The 18340-nt window shown below is 45.1% G+C and overlaps 1 protein-coding gene across 14 annotated transcripts in view; it reads left to right on the plus strand.

Annotated features, from left to right (window-relative positions):
- The window catches only part of LOC105024897 (ELKS/Rab6-interacting/CAST family member 1), a 254096-nt gene that overhangs the window by 115695 nt on the left and 120061 nt on the right, over positions 1-18340 (plus strand). For 8 of the 14 annotated variants that reach the window (XM_034287688.1, XM_034287690.1, XM_034287691.1 and 5 more), the window contains 2 exons: positions 2269-2400; positions 5938-5982. In XM_034287688.1, coding sequence (XP_034143579.1) covers positions 2269-2400; positions 5938-5982 — 177 coding nt within the window. The remainder of the gene's footprint in view (positions 1-2268; positions 2401-5937; positions 5983-18340) is intronic. The other 6 variants (XM_029114443.2, XM_029114445.2, XM_029114447.2 and 3 more) reach the window with 1 other exon arrangement.

The following is an 18340-nucleotide window of genomic DNA, read 5'->3' on the forward strand; positions in this document are numbered from 1 at the left end:
TAACACTGTCTCCTACTTCTCACACTGTCTCCCACTGTCCTCTACAGTAACACCGTCTCCTACTGGAACACTGTCTCCTTTTGTCACACTGTTCCACTGTCCCCCACTGAGCCACATTGTCCCTCAGTTTTCAAGTGTATTTCCTCTGTAGTCAGACAGTCCTGTCATCAGCCATAGAGGATACCCTGCGGGCTAAATCAGGTGGTGAGGATATTTCCGGAGCATCGACGGTGTCATGTCCCCAGTTCCTCATGCAGACAGTGAGCATGTGTCTGGAGGGATGTGAAATGTGTCTAAGTCGTGACTGTCCTGTCCAGTGTCTTACATTTCCAACCGCAACATATTTCTGTGTCAGCGTGTTAGTTTCTCTGGTACGATGGGCTGATGTCATGCCTTTATAGCTTCTTGGCTGCAAGAGGGGCCTTTCTGGGATGCAGGTGTTTGAAATGGACTGGTATTATTTTAGCAAGTCATACATTCCGCACAGTTGATTCATTTCTCAGTTTGCCTGCGTGGTACCACTTCGAAAAATATGTTTTATCGCTGCGATAATAATTCAGAAAGATAAAGATGACATGAGGTACTAAAACATGTCCACTTGTTAATGTTTCCTTCCATACCAGCTGTAAACGCTCCCTAATTATGTGTGTGTACTGGACTGTGTTTCTGTGAGGGTGTGTGTGTTAACTCATCCTCATATATGTATGTGTGTGTGTTAACTCTTCCTAATGTATGTATGTGTGTGTGTTAACTCATCCTAATATATGTATGTGTGTGTGTTAACTCATCCTAATATATGTATGTGTGTGTGTTAACTCATCCTAATATATGTATGTGTGTGTGTTAACTCATCCTAATATATATATATATATATATATATATATATATATATATATATATATATATATATATATATATATGTGTGTGTGTGTGTGTTAACTCATCCTCATATACACTCACCTAAAGGATTATTAGGAACACCTGTTCAATTTCTCATTAATGCTTTTATCTAATCAACCAATCACATGGCAGTTGCTTCAATGCATTTAGGGGTGTGGTGCTGGTCAAGTTCTCCTGAACTCCAAACTGAATGTCAGAATGGGAAAGAAAGGGGATTTAAGCAATTTTGAGTGTGGCATGGTTGTTGGTGCCAGATAGGCCGGTCTGAGTATTTCACAATCTGCTCAGTTACTGGGATTTTCACGCACAACCATTTCTAGGGTTTACAAAGAATGGTGTGAAAAGGGAAAAACATCCAGTATGCGGCAGTCCTGTGGGCAAAAATGCCTTGTTGATGCTAGAGGTCAGAGGAGAATGGGCCGACTGATTCAAGCTAAAGAGCAATTTTGACTGAAATAACCACTCGTTACAACCGAGGTATGCAGCAAAGCATTTGTGAAGCCACAACTCGCACAACCTTGAGGCGGATGGGCTACAACAGCAGAAGACCCCACCGGGTACCACTCATCTCCACTACAAATAGGAAAAAGAGGCTACAATTTGCACGAGCTAACCAAAATTGGACAGTTGAAGACTGGAAGTATGTTGCCTGGTCTGATGAGTCTCGATTTCTGTTGAGACATTCAGATGGTTGAGTCAGAATTTGGCATAAACAGAATGAGAACATGGATCCATCATGCCTTGTTACCACTGTGCAGGCTGGTGGTGGTGGTGTAATGGTGTGGGGGATGTTTTCTTGGCGCACTTTAGGCCCCTTAGTGCCAATTGGGCATTGTTTAAATGCCACGGCCTACCTGAGCATTGTTTCTGACCATGTCCATCCCTTTATGACCACCATGTACCCATCCTCTGATGGCTACTTCCAGCAGGATAATGCACCATGTCACAAAGCTTGAATCATTTCAAATTGGTTTCTTGAACATGACAATGAGTTCACTGTACTGAAATGGCCCCCACAGTCACCAGATCTCAACCCAATAGAGCATCTTTGGGATGTGGTGGAACGGGAGCTTTGTGCCCTGGATGTGCATCCCACAAATCTCCATCAACTGCAAGATGCTATCCTATCAATATGGGCCAACATTTCTAAAGAATGCTTTCAGCACCTTGTTGAATCAATGCCACGTTGAATTAAGGCAGTTCTGAAGGCGAAAGGGGGTCAAACACAGTATTAGTAAGGTGTTCCTAATAATCCTTTAGGTGAGTGTATATGTGTGTGTGTGTTAACTCATCCTAATATATATGTGTGGGTGTGTGTGTGTGTTAACTGATCCTAATATATATATGTGTGTGTGTGTGTTCATCCAGGACTCCCTGCGTCAGAAGGACGAGCGTATAGAGGAGTTGGAGGAGGCGCTGAGAGAGAGTGTCCAGATTACCGCTGAGAGAGAGATGGTGTTGGCACAAGAAGAGACCGCCCGTACACACGCAGAGAAACAGGTGACACACACACACACACATACACACACACACACACAGTGGACTGAACCTTCCCTAAAACTCTCTCCTCTGAACCCAGACTCCTCTACTCTGTGTCGTACTCCTAAGCCTAAACTCTCCTATTTCTACACCCACAAGCTTTAAAGTCAAGATTTTCTGCTAAATACTGAACAAAATCAATTTGTTGTGTAATGTCTGAAGGTTTTACTGTAGAGCCCTCCACACAAAGCTGTACCCCATCTTCACACAAAGCTGTACCCCATCTTCACACAAAGCTGTACCCCATCTTCAAACACACACACATTCTTACATACAAATATATGACAGGATACACACCACAGGATCCACTTTACCCCCTCCCCTTCTCTCTTCTCCCTCTAACTCTTCCTCTCCTCACCCTCCTTCTCCTCACCCCTCCCCCCTTTCCCTCTCTCCTCCCACTTCATCTCTCCCCTCCACTTCCATGTCCTCCCCCTCCCTCATCTTAATCATAATAAAACACAGCTGTGATGTCTACCTAATGTTTTGTATTACAGTAAATTGGTTAACAAAGAGCTTTTCATACTTGAGACACTTTCCCGTTAGTCAAACCAGGGCTTCGGATTCTGACTCGCCAGGTCCTGCCCAGTATCCTGTCCACCACTCACCCCCCCCCCCCCCCCCCGTGGTTCTCCCTCCTGTTTCACAAAAGCCCCCCCGTTCAAAGTGCACTAGGCAGCCCTGTGGCCCCTGGTCAGCAGGAAATCAGGTGCTGTTGGGTACGCTCGGTGGTTCTGGGCGGTTTCGGGTTTGGTGGGGCTCTCACCGACGTTCGGCTAAGCCCTCTGTGTCCTGAAACCTTCACGTCCGTGGAGTCCTCTCATGCTACATTTCCACTTGTGCTTTACCCTGGTACCAGGACTACACCGGTTTATGCTAATGTTGGCTCTAGATTTTTCCTGTGTCCACTATACATTTGCTACCAAGGACTTAAGGAGGGGCTCAGGTGGGGAGGGAGGAGTAAACTATCAACGCAATTTGGTTTTCCGTTTATGAAAAATAAACTGCAATGTTTTTCTGGTAGTAAAATGAAAGAAACAATAATGCCATGCTTAGTTTGTTTACAATACAGCGTTTGAACTTGAGTAATAAAACAAATTTCTTCCTCAAACTCCGGCGACCGGCTCCTTCTCCAACCATATCTATGGTTAATCAAAGGATTTGAAAGAATTGTGAGGTAATTTTGTGTTGTAAGATGTTCTGCAGGCATTTTCTTGGTCTCATGGTGCGTTCCATTTACCTCAGAAGTTGGAACTCGGAACTGGGAATGACATCACACCTGAGTTAACCCAAGGTGATTGCGTTCCATTGTCCAAAGTCGGAAAACAAGATGGACGCCCCCATTAAAACCTTTGTTGTTCTTGCCCTTTCAGAATATATACAATGTTTTTCATTGTAATTCATTGTGTCGAAAAAAATTTGACCGCTTTTTAATCTGACATTCCGTAACCAGTAGCATAATCTGTAACTTGGACGGGCGAGTGCTCTTCAGAATATTGTAACATAAACTTCATATATATATATAATATAACTTATAATACTAGTCTACTAAATGGCATACGTATAATGTCTGTTTTACTGTTGAGGCAAGGTGATGCCATCTTGGAGTACGAACTCAGGGCTAGTGGGGTTCTTCCGACATTCCGAGTTGGAATTCCGACTTGAGGGGGCATTCCCGTTGAAACCTCCGACTTGGAACTCGGAAATTCCGACCTCCAAGTCCAAATGGAATGTGCCATAAGTGCTCCGTTTTTCTTATTGAGTCAATGGCATGCTTGATTTTCTTTATTTTATCAAGGATCTGTTTGTTAGATCAGATGAAAACCATTACGAGAAGCCTAAAGACTAAGCAAATGATAGTCTACACGTCGCTTTTCGAATAGCAAGACATGCTACGTTATCGCAGAACATAACGCATCAACCCGCAAACCCGGCCCTAAGTCCTGGGGCTTGGCACCAGTGAGAGCCGGGCCACTCGGCGCTGGCCTGTGTCAATGGAAACAGAAACATTACTGGACTTCAGGGTAAATCACCAGTGTTGGGCGCCAGTGGAAACGAGGCATCAGTCTGGGTGTGTGCATGTATATGTTTTGTGTTGGGGTGGGTTCCAGGATATCGGGCCAGGCTATGGGAGAGGAAACTGGGGTACAAGGAGAAGGGCGAGGTGGAATTAGCTGTACCACCTGCTCCAGTCTGCCCATCATACAGGAACATACAGCACTTCACATCCCACCGCAGCCAGCTCATCCACATGCACAATTTACTACCATTTTATAAATGATTACTTTAAATAGCCAGTTCGGTTTTTCTGATGTCTGAGGTCTCAGCCCTGCTCTTCCTCGTCTATCTCATCTCCGCAGGTACTTTGTTAGAGGATGTTTCTGAACTACAACACATCTGTTTGCTAAACTCTTCAGATGCCGTATCTTAAATTGATGCACCTTGCCACAGCATTGAAATAACCCTGAGTAAAAAATTTATGTAAATCTAAAGAAAAATGTCTCCCATTTCTATGTATAAAAATACTTGACGAGTGTTTTCGACATTTTTAAACGCACCGTAAATCAACATGTCCTATTGTGAAGGAACATTTCGGCAACAACTCGAGTATCAAATTCAAACAAGGCCTACGTGGTAGCACAGCCCAGACTGTTTTTACTGAGCTTCAATAGGACAGACAGTCCTGTGTGAGGAGCTGCCAAACCCACTTACCCAACCCCCTTCATGAGCCTGTTAATTAAAGCAACACAGAACGTAAAGACACACACACACACACCCACACACACACACAATGCACACCAGAGTCGCCCAAAGGGTTTTTCCGTCTTCCAGAGTTGCGTGTGCGCGTGGTGACACCGATCACTCAAGCTGGTTGAGGATTTACAGCCGGGCCGTGGGTGAGGGATGTTTGCCCAGGACCACTCCCCCCCCAGGTCTCAGACGTGACTCAGCGGTCCTGTGACACGCTCCGTAGCGCACCCTGTTTTCCTCCTCCACCACCCTTGTCTTCTCACCCCCCCCCCCTCGACATTGACCTGGGGACGAGGTGATGCTCCGCCCCCTTTCTCCTCCTGCTCCTCGCCCCGCACGTTCTCCTCCCCCAGTCTGCCCCCGTTTTAGTCCCCCGTCTGTCCTCACCCAGGGCTCTCAACGCCCCCACCTTGTTGTTCTCATGGTATCCATGGTTACCAACTGTCACCGACTCTCCTCATTTCGCTTCTCCACTACTTCGCCTGCTTCGGTGTTTGTCCCCCCCCCAATCCCCCCCCCCCCCCCCCCCGGTGACCAATGTGTCCAGAAAGATCTGAGCTGCTCTCTGCCTGTCTGTCTCTGTGTCATGACTGTTCACACTTGAGCCTACACGTGTCTCCCCCGAAGCAGCCCTCCGTCCCGTGTTCTCTATTCTGTCTGGGGCCACTTGGCTTTGCTTCTGCACTTCTCTATAACGGCTCTTGTCTTTTCTTTGTGCTGCTGCTGCTTACTGACTGTGCTGTGTAGCGATGCTTGCATGACTCCGACTACGCCGGCTTAAAGTGGTGCAAGGTATGAAATACTTCCTGTCCTCTTTCTGGTTGTCCTCTCATTCCAACAGCTTTCATTCATTAAATCAAAGATATATTTATTTGGGGGGGGGGGGGTACCATTGGGTCAAGATGTTGGCTTTGTGCCTGCATTTTATTTTCGTTGACTTTTTTCTTTTGGTGGGGGGGGTTGCTTCTTTGTTGTGCGACCTTGTGTTAAGAAGACCTAACGGACCCAGACCTTGTGTGCCAGACATTCTCGGCTCTTCTTTCATATTTTCCTCAGTGGGTGCGTGTTTGTCTCTGTTTGTTTGTCATTAGTGTTTGCTTAATGTGAAGTGTCTCTCAAATGCTTCATTACAAAGGAACAGGCATCCATCCATCCATGCTTAAAGAGGCTGTCCTCTCTCTCTCTCTCTCTCTCTCTCTCCCCCCCCAGGTTATACTTCCACCCGTCAAAAACTGATGCTCCATTCTTGGATGAGTGTTCACACAATGACCCTCTAGCCTATTTGAAATAGCTCTCACTTTCTTTTCTACTCCCCATTATCTGTGGTTTCTTTTCTCTTAATTTCGTCTTCCCCTACTCTATTCAATCCGCTCACGTTTGGTGCGGCTTTATGAATATGCTAGTGCAGCATTCTTAAAGGGAGACTTCTGAATTGGAACATGCAAACGTGGAGATGAATATTCGTGTTTGAGTGAAATGGTGTGTGAGAGAGAGAGAGAGAGAGAGAGTGTGTGGTTGTGTGTGTGTGTATGTGTGTGTGTGTGTGGGTGTGTGTGTGCAGGTCATAAGAAACACATCCTAACAGGAGACCATTAGTAACATGCTGGACCGAGTGTTCATGCTTTATAAATAATACACCGCTCGTTGACAGGTAAGGTGTAGGAAACATCCAGTCAGGCTTGTGTTCACTTGGCGCTGACATGAAGCTTCTCTAAACCTTAGCTTTTCGCGTCCTTATTCACTGATTTTGGCCTCGGAATGTAGCCCAGGTTTTTCCCACACCAGCACACTGGCCCCTTGACCGTAAGGAGGGAATGTGATCCCAGAACAGTATCTAAGAGCAACTTCATCCCGCTAAGTCCAAGAACTCTGTGTGGGAAGCGTATGAAGTGGTATGCTTCCAATCCCTCGGTCTGAAGGGGAGTGTGCACTGGTCGAAGACTTGCAGAGAGAGGGTGTGTGTATTTCAGACGTTGTCAATACCTGTCTGTATTTTACCATTAAAACAGATGAAATATGTTCTGTTAATGTGCTCATAAAAACCTTGTGTTGCCAAAGCATTCCACACCCAGAATAAAGCTACGACCAATGGCTCTTTATTTGTTGGTATTGGAGTAAAAACTCACCTCAGAGAACCAGGGTGCTGAGCAACAGAGGAAGACAAGAGAGAGACACAGAGAGACAGAGAGACAGAGAGAGACAGAGAGTCTGAGAGAAGAAGAGAGACACAGAGAGACAGAAGGAGAGACAGAGCGATACAGGGAGACAGAGAGACAGAGAGAGACAGGGAGACAGAGAGAAGAAGAGACATATGGACAGATGAAGATAATTAGAATTAGTCACATTTCTTTATTGGCGCCACATTCTACCTTCACGCTAGCACATCAAACGACAAAGTAAACCATATGAAACACACAGACCATCAACCGAAAACAAATGCATTATACTGTATTTACATTTTACAATATGCTGCACAAGTCCTCCATTTGCGGTCTTACCAAAGACACACCCAGAATTCCCAGTGCACAACTCCGCCACTAGGAACCAGCTGGACCCCTTCTTCTTGTCCCGCTGTGGTGCTCTGGTTAATATCTGAGCCTCACATTCCACCCACATCGCCAGTTCCTCTTTACGTTTATGGGAAGCAAAAAACGTCCCGCCCCTCGACTTCCAATAGTCTGGAAAACTGCATCACGTTGTGGAACGGAAACAATGTCCATCCCAAATCGACCCCGGTCTGGCAAGGCGGCCCGCTCTGTGGAAGCCTTAGATTGAGCACTGGTCTCTCAGTTCAAAGCACATTCCTCACGCGACATGTCCAGTTTTCTCAGTGCCACATCCAGCGCCGACTGCACGGGACTTGACCTGGAACGTGTTCAGCAGATCCACTCTATGGTTCTGACTCATCAGTCCATGCGGAGGATTGGGTTTTAACATCCGATCGTGTTTTAGTACGTCCCCCTGCCGGTGCATCTTCACCTCCCAAAACATGCGTGGATCATGTATGACCTCCCTTCATTTATTACCACGATATGAAACGTCCAAAGTATTAACCTGTTGTCAGAAAGGCCGCTGCGGACGCTGAGCATTAACAATTACAATGTGAATGTACGTTTCATTGGAAGTGAATGTGTCTAAATAATGAGAACAACAGGAACATCTCTGTTTAGATTGTCCCTCTGTAGGTTGTGCTATAATGACCATAGGACTTTTTCTGGGGTTACTGTCTTGGAGACCTGACCTTTGCTATGTAGAAACGCCCTTAATGTATAGGCTAGCTGGCAACCAACATTACAGTGAGAAGAAGATAGAACGTTCACCGAAAGACATCTGTGCTGCAATTTTCCAATAAACGTGAGCAAACTTCTCCCTCGATTTGATACGTGTTCCACATTATTTGACCACTATACGAAACCGACGATTTCTAACACCACACATGCTAAAGCCAGTCGTTTTTTTACAAGCTAGCGGTATACTTATCACTCTGACCAACTCTCCAAAGCGCTCCAACTCGCGTTCAGTGTCAGCATTCAGAGTAAATGGGAGAGCCTTCGCCTTGGGCACAAACATCCACACCCCTGTCTCAACCATCTGTGCGACAACATTTGCCTCGTCCAGGAACACCGCAGTGTCTTTGTTCATCCGTGACACCGAGGCAATTTTACCATGGCCCGGACACTCGCCCACAGCGAGAAAGATACTCTGTACTGACAGGGTATCGTTTGGCCCACACCTAGAAACGTGGCGCACTGCGACACTCCGCCCAATCCTAACCTAGAAATTCACACATAACGATCAACGACCGTAAACAGTGAGGAAACACAGCGACTACATGGATAGAAGACGTAGTATGTGGTGACACCCTGCCACCAGCCCACACCCAAACTCCCAGCATGCAAAGCGAGAGAGTGAGAGAGAAGTGGAGAAAGAGGCATGTTGAGAAAGTTACAGAGAGAGAGAGATGGAGAGAGAGACTGATAGAGGGACAGAGTTTGGGGGAGAGATGGAGAGATGGAGAGAGAGGAACTGAGAGAGAGTGAGGAACAAGTTGCTGCTTGGCCAACTCTGTAGGAATGGACACGAATGGGTGAGAGAAAGGCAGACTGAGAAGAATGCAAAGAGAAAGATGGATGGAGAAGAGAGAGAAACAGGAAGCTTTTCTTATTTTCTGTATTCCCACAAAAGTTTCAAATCACAGAATTGTATCATATTTAAAAAATTGCTACTGATAACAACATGGACAGATCTCCATTTAAATGTCTATTTTATTATCTATAATCTGCTTCTGTAATATCGCCCGATAAACGCGTCTTGAGTTTACATTCCATTCCTCCTCCCCCTCACTCTCCTGCCCTCATCCCCTCTGTGTTGTGAGGCAGTAATGTGTGTTGCCGTGTAGTCAACATCAGTGTTTGTGCGTCCAGTGTTTCACAGTGTCTCACTCAGTGGGACCAGCGCTTCACACCCAGAGGTGTTATAGTCTAGAGCAGCTTTTTACAACGTGACAAACATCTGAGGGCTGTTCCTCACCCTGTCAGAAAACAAAAGTGGCGAGTAGTGCACACACACACGCGCACACACACACACACACACGCACATGCACACACACACACACACACACCAACACACACCCACACACCTCACAAGTTCACACACTGCACCACATGAAACAGCCCAAAATACCCACACCTCTCCTCCCCTAGCCAACACCTTACCTTGCACTTTCTCAAAGAAGAAAAGTTAACTTTATTTTTGCCCAATTTCTCCCAGATGCTGATAAATAATGTATTTTCTCTTTGATGGGTGTCTCTCACCGTGTGTGCTGTGTTGGCTTATCGCTTTGTCTAGAGAACTGCTTGTAGTATAGATAATCTGAACAACCCACAGCTAAATGAACTGGAGATATACATCAGTAACCCACAGCTAAATGAACTGGAGATATACATCAGTAACCCACAGCTAAATGAACTGGAGATATACATCAGTAACCCACAGCTAAATGAACTGGAGATATACATCAGTAACCCACAGTTAAATGAACTGGAGATATACATCAGTTACCCACAGCTAAATGAACTGGAGATATACATCAGTAACCCACAGCTAAATGAACTGGAGATATACATCAGTAACCCACAGCTAAATGAACTGGAGATATACATCAGTGACCCACAGTTAAATGAACTGGAGATATACATCAGTAACCCACAGCTAAATGAACTGGAGATATACATCAGTTACCCACAGTTTAATGAACTGGAAGTATACATTAGTAACCCACAGTTAAATGAAATGGAGATATACATCAGTAACCCACAGTTAAATGAACTGGAGGTATACATCAGTAACCCACAGTTAAATGAACTGGAGATATATATCAGTAACCCACAGTTAAATGAACTAGAGATATACATCAGTAACCCACAGTTTTATGAACTGGAGATATACATCAGCAACCCACAGTTTAATGAACTGGAGATATACATCAGCAACCCACAGTTTAATGAACTGGAGATATATATCATCAAATGGGCCAACAGTGATTTTTTTTCATCTTCTTGCTGTCTGAGGTGGCAGGTTTCAAATGTTCTTTTGTTGTTGCTTTTAAGATTTCCTCCTACTTTCCAAGCAGGATAATAATAATATAAAGAGGTAGTATGGAGTTTCAGAAGTGCAATAGGGCAGATTCGAACCCACATTTACACTGAAACCAGCAGGCTTATTTCACTGGACCAGACAAGACCAGGGTGGCAGGTTTTACTCCTGCTATGCCAGGCTGTGGCTTCTCTGTCTTAAGCCCCAGATTTTTTTGCTCTAGACCAAGACCTTTTGATGGTCCAAAAATGTCTAACCCTTTCATAAACTATATACTTATTACCTGATTGCATGTACTTTGTCTTTCCCCCAGATTAATAGTTTTGCCCACTGAGGTTTTGTTTTACTCCTTTTGGCAGAGATGATTTGATTGGTGGTCTTGTGTGGTCTAACCTCTGACCCGCATATGAGTCAGCTTAGGGTTCTAGCTGACCTTTGATGGCTGAATGAGCAAAACCGCGGCGCTCTGGCTGTGTGTCTCCCGTGTGTGTGATACCGTTTGGCTGGATGTCGTCGCGCACCCATGGGCGTCAGGCTCTGGGACACCAGAGGTTGTCCGGTCCTGTTCAACCCTCACCGCGCTCTCTCACATCCGGTCGCGCTGTGCTACCAACACTGGTCAGTATGCCGCGGCTACGGCTGGAGAACCCAGGTGACGTAGCAGTTGAATACCGCTGTCCGTGTTTCTCCTTGTTTTCTTAATATCCTATTGCTCTGCTGTACGCGCTGGTTACATGTCTATGGCGACCCGGGATTTGCTTAATTACTTACATGAAACCGTATCGGGCCGGTAATCCGGCTAACCTAACGACTGACTAAGACCCTGGCCCGGCTAATGAATAGCTTATGAATGACCGACTTTCCCCTCATCGGATCCAATGCGGTGCCATTCCAGCCAGTTATAACTAAGACCCTTAAGGCGGTTTACAGGAAGACGGGTTTAAACCGCAGGTCCCAGATCAGGTCCTGGAGACAAGGGTTTAGTCACCCTACATTTCTGTGGCGTTGCTATCTGAGATCCTAGCAGTAAGTTACACCCTGTCATCTCTGCTTGTTTCAGATCTTTTTTCCTCTCTTCTCTCTTCTCATCTCTTTATTTGCTCTGTAATATCTCTCTTTATTTGCTCTGTCATATCTCTCTTTATTTGCTCTGTCATATCTCTCTTTATTTGCTCTGTCATATCTCTCTTTATTTGCTCTGTAATATCTCTCTTTATTTGCTCTGTCATATCTCTCTTTATTTGCTCTGTAATATCTCTCTTTATTTGCTCTGTAATATCTCTCTTTATTTTCTCTGTCATATCTCTCTTTATTTGCTCTGTCATATCTCTCTTTATTTGTTCTGTCATATCTCTCTTTTTCTCTTTCAGTTTCACACACTTTCTTTTCTTTTTCTTCATAATTGGCACACTATTTTAATGTGTGTTTTTATGTTCATTATTTCTGAGGTATGCTATATACTGAAACATATATATCGATAAATCATATTTATCAATATATATGTACCCGCACACCCATACAAACACCCACACATAGACATGCCTTCACAACCACACACATTGACACACACACACAAACACACTCACACAGATGGCCATGTACAGTGGGGCGGGAGGGGCTATATGAGAGGATGGTGTGAGCTGACTCATTTTGGAAGTGTGTTCACGCTGAAAGATGTGTGGGTGTGTGTGTGTGGGTGTGTGTGTGTGTGGGTGTGTGTGTGTGTGGGTGTGCGTGTCAGATTTATTCCTCCCTCTTCAGATTCCTACCTCCTGTCACTGTCTTTAAAAACCTGTGGTGAATAAAATTAATAAAAAGAACGAGCCTGAGAATATGCACTGATATCTAGGTCAAATAGGTTAGTGACATTAACCAGCAGGTCTCTGTAGTGTAATAGGTTAGTGACATTAACCAGCAGGTCTCTGTAGTGTAATAGGTTAGTGACATTAACCAGCAGGTCTCTGTAGTGTAATAGGTTAGTGACATTAACCAGCAGGTCTCTGTAGTGTAATAGGTTAGTGACATTAACCAGCAGGTCTCTGTAGTGTAATAGGTTAGTGACATTAACCAGCAGGTCTCTGTAGTGTAATAGGTTAGTGACATTAACCAGCAGGTCTCTGTAGTGTAATAGGTTAGTGACATTAACCAGCAGGTCTCTGTAGTGTAATAGGTTAGTGATATTAACCAGCAGGTCTCTGTAGTGTAATAGGTTAGTGACATTAACCAGCAGGTCTCTGTAGTGTAATAGGTTAGTGACATTAACCAGCAGGTCTCTGTAGTGTAATAGGTTAGTGACATTAACCAGCAGGTCTCTGTAGTGTAATAGGTTAGTGACATTAACCAGCAGGTCTCTGTAGTGTAATAGGTTAGTGACATTAACCAGCAGGTCTCTGTAGTGTAATAGGTTAGTGACATTAACCAGCAGGTCTCTGTAGTTTAATATTTTAGAGATATTAACCAGCAGTTCTCTGTAGTGTAATATCGGTCTCATCAGGCCCTGTGTGTGTATTAGTGTGTATTAGTGTGTATTAGTATGTATTAGTGTGTATTAGTGTGTATTAGTGTGTATTAGTGTTTATTAGTATGTAGAAACCATCTTCAGCAGTCTGTCATGTCAGCTGTACAGGGTCGATAAGGTTACGGTGCAGAAGCTCTGTCACACCAATGCTGTACGGCAGTACTGGACACACACACATGCACACACACTCACACACACCTCACATTCTCCTCTTTCTCTCTCAGTACTGGACACACACACACACACACACCGACACACACACCTCACATTCTACTCTTTCTCTCTCAGTACTGGACACACATACACACACACACTCACACCCACACACCTCTCATTCTCCTCTTTCTCTCTCAGTACTGGACACACACACACTCACACACACACCTCTTATTCTCCTCTTTCTCACTCAGTACTGGACACAAACACACACACACACACACCTCTCATTCTACTCTTTCTCTCTCTGTCAAATGGGATTCCTCTGTTGACTTTGTGATTTATTGATAAAAGAGAGAGCGCAGCACAGACAGGGGGGAGGTTTTGTTTCGGTAACAGTAGGCCGGCTTCCAACCCGTACCGTATAGGAGGAGGCGGCTAAGACCGTTAGACCACCCCAGACCTCCCCTTCCCCCTTCCTTCCTCCCTGGCCAGACCACTCTGGAAGACCGTCCTGTCTGTTCCCTCTTCTGTTCCCTCTTCTGTTCCCTCTTCTGTTCCTACTGACTACTGTCGGCACATCGCTGTGTCCATGTATTCAAAGCGTGCCCCCCCCCACCAAGAGGCCCTAGTCGGACAGGCAGCTGTTCCGTCACCTTACCCCAGGGCAGGCCTCTCCTCATGGGGCAGGCGCGGGGCCTCGTGTGCCTCTCCCGGTGGTTCTCCTCCACACTCCACCACACGTTAGGTGTTGGCGGTGTAATGTTGCCTTTTTATTGTTTTAGTATGTCTAGACCCTGTTCCAAATGGCACCCTGGTCCCTTCCAAATGGCACCCTGGTCCCCCTGGATGCCGTGGGCCCTGGTGAAAGTAGGGATCCATGGAGGGCGCGCTGTGGTCTTTGAAACGCCGCCACGGCACTGCGTCTCAGGGTCCTAGACATTTCCAGAGATTTATTTGTAGAAGATGTGACCTCTTCACCTCGAACTAGATTCAATTCAGAGAGAATCTGTTTTAGCTGGAAAATGAAAGAATCCCATGTCAAAACAGCCAATTCCCACCATTGCAGTCAAGCAGTGTAAAGAGAGAGCGTGTGTGTGTGTGTGTGTGTGTGTGTGTGTTTGTGTGGGCTCATACCCTGTGTGTGGGTTTTGAGTGTCCGGGAATATATGGAAAATAATAAAAGGGTGTGAGGTTATGGGGTAGCGCATTGACGAAACGAGAAAAAGAGGAGATGCTAGGGAGGAAGGAGGTTAGAGGAGATGGTGAAGAGAGAGAGGATGGATACCAGAGGAGAAATAGATGGTTGGACACCAGAGGAGAAGGAGGTGGAGAGAGGGAGGAGGGAGACGAGAAGGAGGTGGAGAGGTATAAAGACCAGAGGAGGTGGTGACGAAAAAACGGAGGTAGAGGAGGTGAAGACAGGTGAAGACAGAGAGGAGGGAGAACGGAGGAACATAAATCTGTGTGCATGGCTTCCTAGAGCCTGGTTGGGGCCCAGACATCTACATTAGCACAGTGAGTTATGAAGGACGTCTGGTGCTGCTGTGAGCCATACTGATGGCAGCCAGCAGAGGGCAGCGCCGCGGATCACAGTCCTGACGCTCCCAGTTTTAACCACGTGCACACAAGGGGTCTGTATGTGTGGCTGTGACATCAGAGTCAGAGTGGTCCTGGATAGGATCACCTGACCCTCGGCCTGATCCCAGAGCTGCGGACAGGACATGTACTGGATTTCTAAATGAAAACGCTGCTTTGCTAGTCCAGCACCCCTAATTGGTCTTCAGATCAGCTTCTCTTCCCCCTCAAACCATGATGGGAGAACTGGGGTTTATTATGGGGCCAGATAGATTACTACTATTACAGTCATACAGTAGGTTTGTTTACTACTATAACAGTCATACAGTAGGTTTGGTTACTACTATAACAGTCATACAGAAGGTTAGGTTACTACTTTAACAATCATACAGTAGGTTAGGTTACTACTTTAACAGTCATACAGTAGGTTAGGTTACTACTATAACAGTCATACAGTAGGTTAGGTTACTACTATAACAGTCATACAGTAGGTTAGATATCTATTTTAACAGTCATACAGTAGGTTAGGTTACTACTATAACAGTCATACAGTAGGTTTGGTTAATTCTATAACAGTCATACAATAGGTTAGATAACTATTCTAACAGTCATGCAGTAGGTTAGATATCTATTTTAACAGTCATACAGTAGGTTTGGTTACTACTATAACAGTCATACAGTAGGTTAGGTTACTACTTTAACAATCATACAGTAGGTTAGGTTACTACTTTAACAGTCATACAGTAGGTTAGGTTACTACTATAACAGTCATACAGTAGGTTAGGTTACTACTATAACAGTCATACAGTAGGTTAGATATCTATTTTAACAGTCATACAGTAGGTTAGGTTACTACTATAACAGTCATACAGTAGGTTTGGTTAATTCTATAACAGTCATACAGTAGGTTAGATAACTATTTTAACAGTCATACAGTAGGTTTGGTTACTACTATAACAGTCATACAGTAGGTTAGATATCTATTTTAACAGTCATACAGTAGGTTAGGTTACTACTATAACAGTCATACAGAAGGTTAGATAACTATTTTAACAGTCATACAGTAGGTTAGGTTACTACTTTAACAGTCATACAGTAGGTTTGGTTACTACTATAACAGTCATACAGTAGGTTAGATAACTATTTTAACAGTCATACAGTAGGTTAGGTTACAACTTTAACAGTCATACAGTAGGTTTGTTTACTACTATAACAGTCATACAGTAGGTTTGTTTACTACTGTAACAGTCATACAGTAGGTTGGTTACTACTTTAACAGTCATACAGTAGGCTATATTACTACTATCACAATCATACAGTAGGTTAGGTTACTACTATAACAGTCATACAGAAGGTTAGATAACTATTTTAACAGTCATACAGTAGGTTAGGTTACTACTTTAACAGTCATACAGTAGGTTTGGTTACTACTATAACAGTCATACAGTAGGTTAGATAACTATTTTAACAGTCATCCAGTAGGTTAGGTTACAACTTTAACAGTCATACAGTAGGTTTGTTTACTACTATAACAGTCATACAGTAGGTTTGTTTACTACTGTAACAGTCATACAGTAGGTTAGGTTACTACTTTAACAGTCATACAGTAGGCTATATTACTACTATCACAATCATACAGTAGGTTTGGTTACTACTATAACAATCATACAGTAGGTTTGGTTACTACATTAACAGTCATACAATAGTTTTTTTTACTACTATAACAGTCATACAGTAGGTTTGTTTACTACTGTAACAGTCATACAGTAGGTTTGTTTACTACTATAACAGTCATACAGTAGGTTAGGTTACTACTTTAACAGTCATACAGTAGGATATATTACTACTATCACAATCATACAGTAGGTTTGGTTACTACTATAACAATCATACATTAGGTTTGGTTACTACATTAACAGTCATACAGTAGTTTTTTTTACTACTGGAACAGTCATACAGTAGGATATATTACTACTATAACAGTCATACAGTAGGTTTGGTTACTACGTTCACAGTCATACAGCACCTGGATCAAGTTGGTTTTTGGCCCTGATTTCCTCAGCCGAAAGAAATGTCCTGACATGGGAGGGTGAGATTGAGGGACATCGAGGGAGGGAGGGATGGCGGGGGTGGTGGAAAGAGAGGGAGAGATGAAGGGATGGAGAGAAAGACAGCAAAGGGGAGAAGGATAGAGAGAAGGAATGTTTCCAGTAAGTGTTACTGCTATATGTCTACACCATGTAAAAACCCCAGTCCCCAGGGACTCAGCATGGCTCCCAGCCCCTCTCTCCCCAGAACTGGTTTAGGTGTTTGGGCTGAAAGGAGCTCTAAGGACCCGCTTCACAGGAGGATATACGAGCCGCAAGAGAGGAGCGCGGTGGGGGACTTGAGATCAAGGACACTGGGAAGAAAGGGAGAGATGTAGGGCAGCTTGACCGTTTAGACACAGCAGGGTTCTCTCTTTCTCTCCCTCTCTCCTCCGCCTGTCTCCCTCCTCCACCCTTCTCAGTACTGTCTCCCTCCTCTGCCCTTCTCAGTACTGTCTCCCTCCTCCACCCTTCTCAGTACTGTCTCCCTCCTCTGCCCTTCTCAGTACTGTCTCCCTCCTCCACCCTTCTCAGTACTGTCTCCCTCCTCTGCCCTTCTCAGTACTGTCTCCCTCCTCCACCCTTCTCAGTACTGTCTCCCTCCTCTGCCCTTCTCAGTACTGTCTCCCTCCTCCACCCTTCTCAGTACTGTCTCCCTCCTCCACCCTTCTCAGTACTGTCTCCCTCCTCCACCCTTCTCAGTACTGTCTCCCTCCTCTGCCCTTCTCAGTACTGTCTCCCTCCTCCACCCTTCTCAGTACTGTCTCCCTCCTCTGCCTTTCTCAGTACTGTCTCCCTCCTCCACCCTTCTCAGTACTGTCTCCCTCCTCTGCCCTTCTCAGTACTGTCTCCCTCCTCCACCCTTCTCAGTACTGTCTCCCTCCTCTGCCCTTCTCAGTACTGTCTCCCTCCTCCACCCTTCTCAGTACTGTCTCCCTCCTCCACCCTTCTCTGTACTGTCTATCTCCTCCACCCTTCTCAGTACTGTCTCCCTCCTCTGCCCTTCTCAGTACTGTCTCCCTCCTCCACCCTTCTCAGTACTGTCTCCCTCCTCCACCCTTCTCTGTACAGTCTCCCTCCTCCACCCTTCTCAGTACTGTCTCCCTCCTCCACCCTTCACAGTACTGTCTCCCTCCTCCGCCCTTCTCAGTACTGTCTCCCTCCTCCGCCCTTCTCAGTACTGTCTCCCTCCTCCCCCTTCTCTGTACTGTTTCCC

This window comes from Esox lucius, chromosome 18, assembly GCF_011004845.1.
Source record: "Esox lucius isolate fEsoLuc1 chromosome 18, fEsoLuc1.pri, whole genome shotgun sequence".
Taxonomy (NCBI): Eukaryota; Metazoa; Chordata; class Actinopteri; order Esociformes; family Esocidae; genus Esox; species Esox lucius.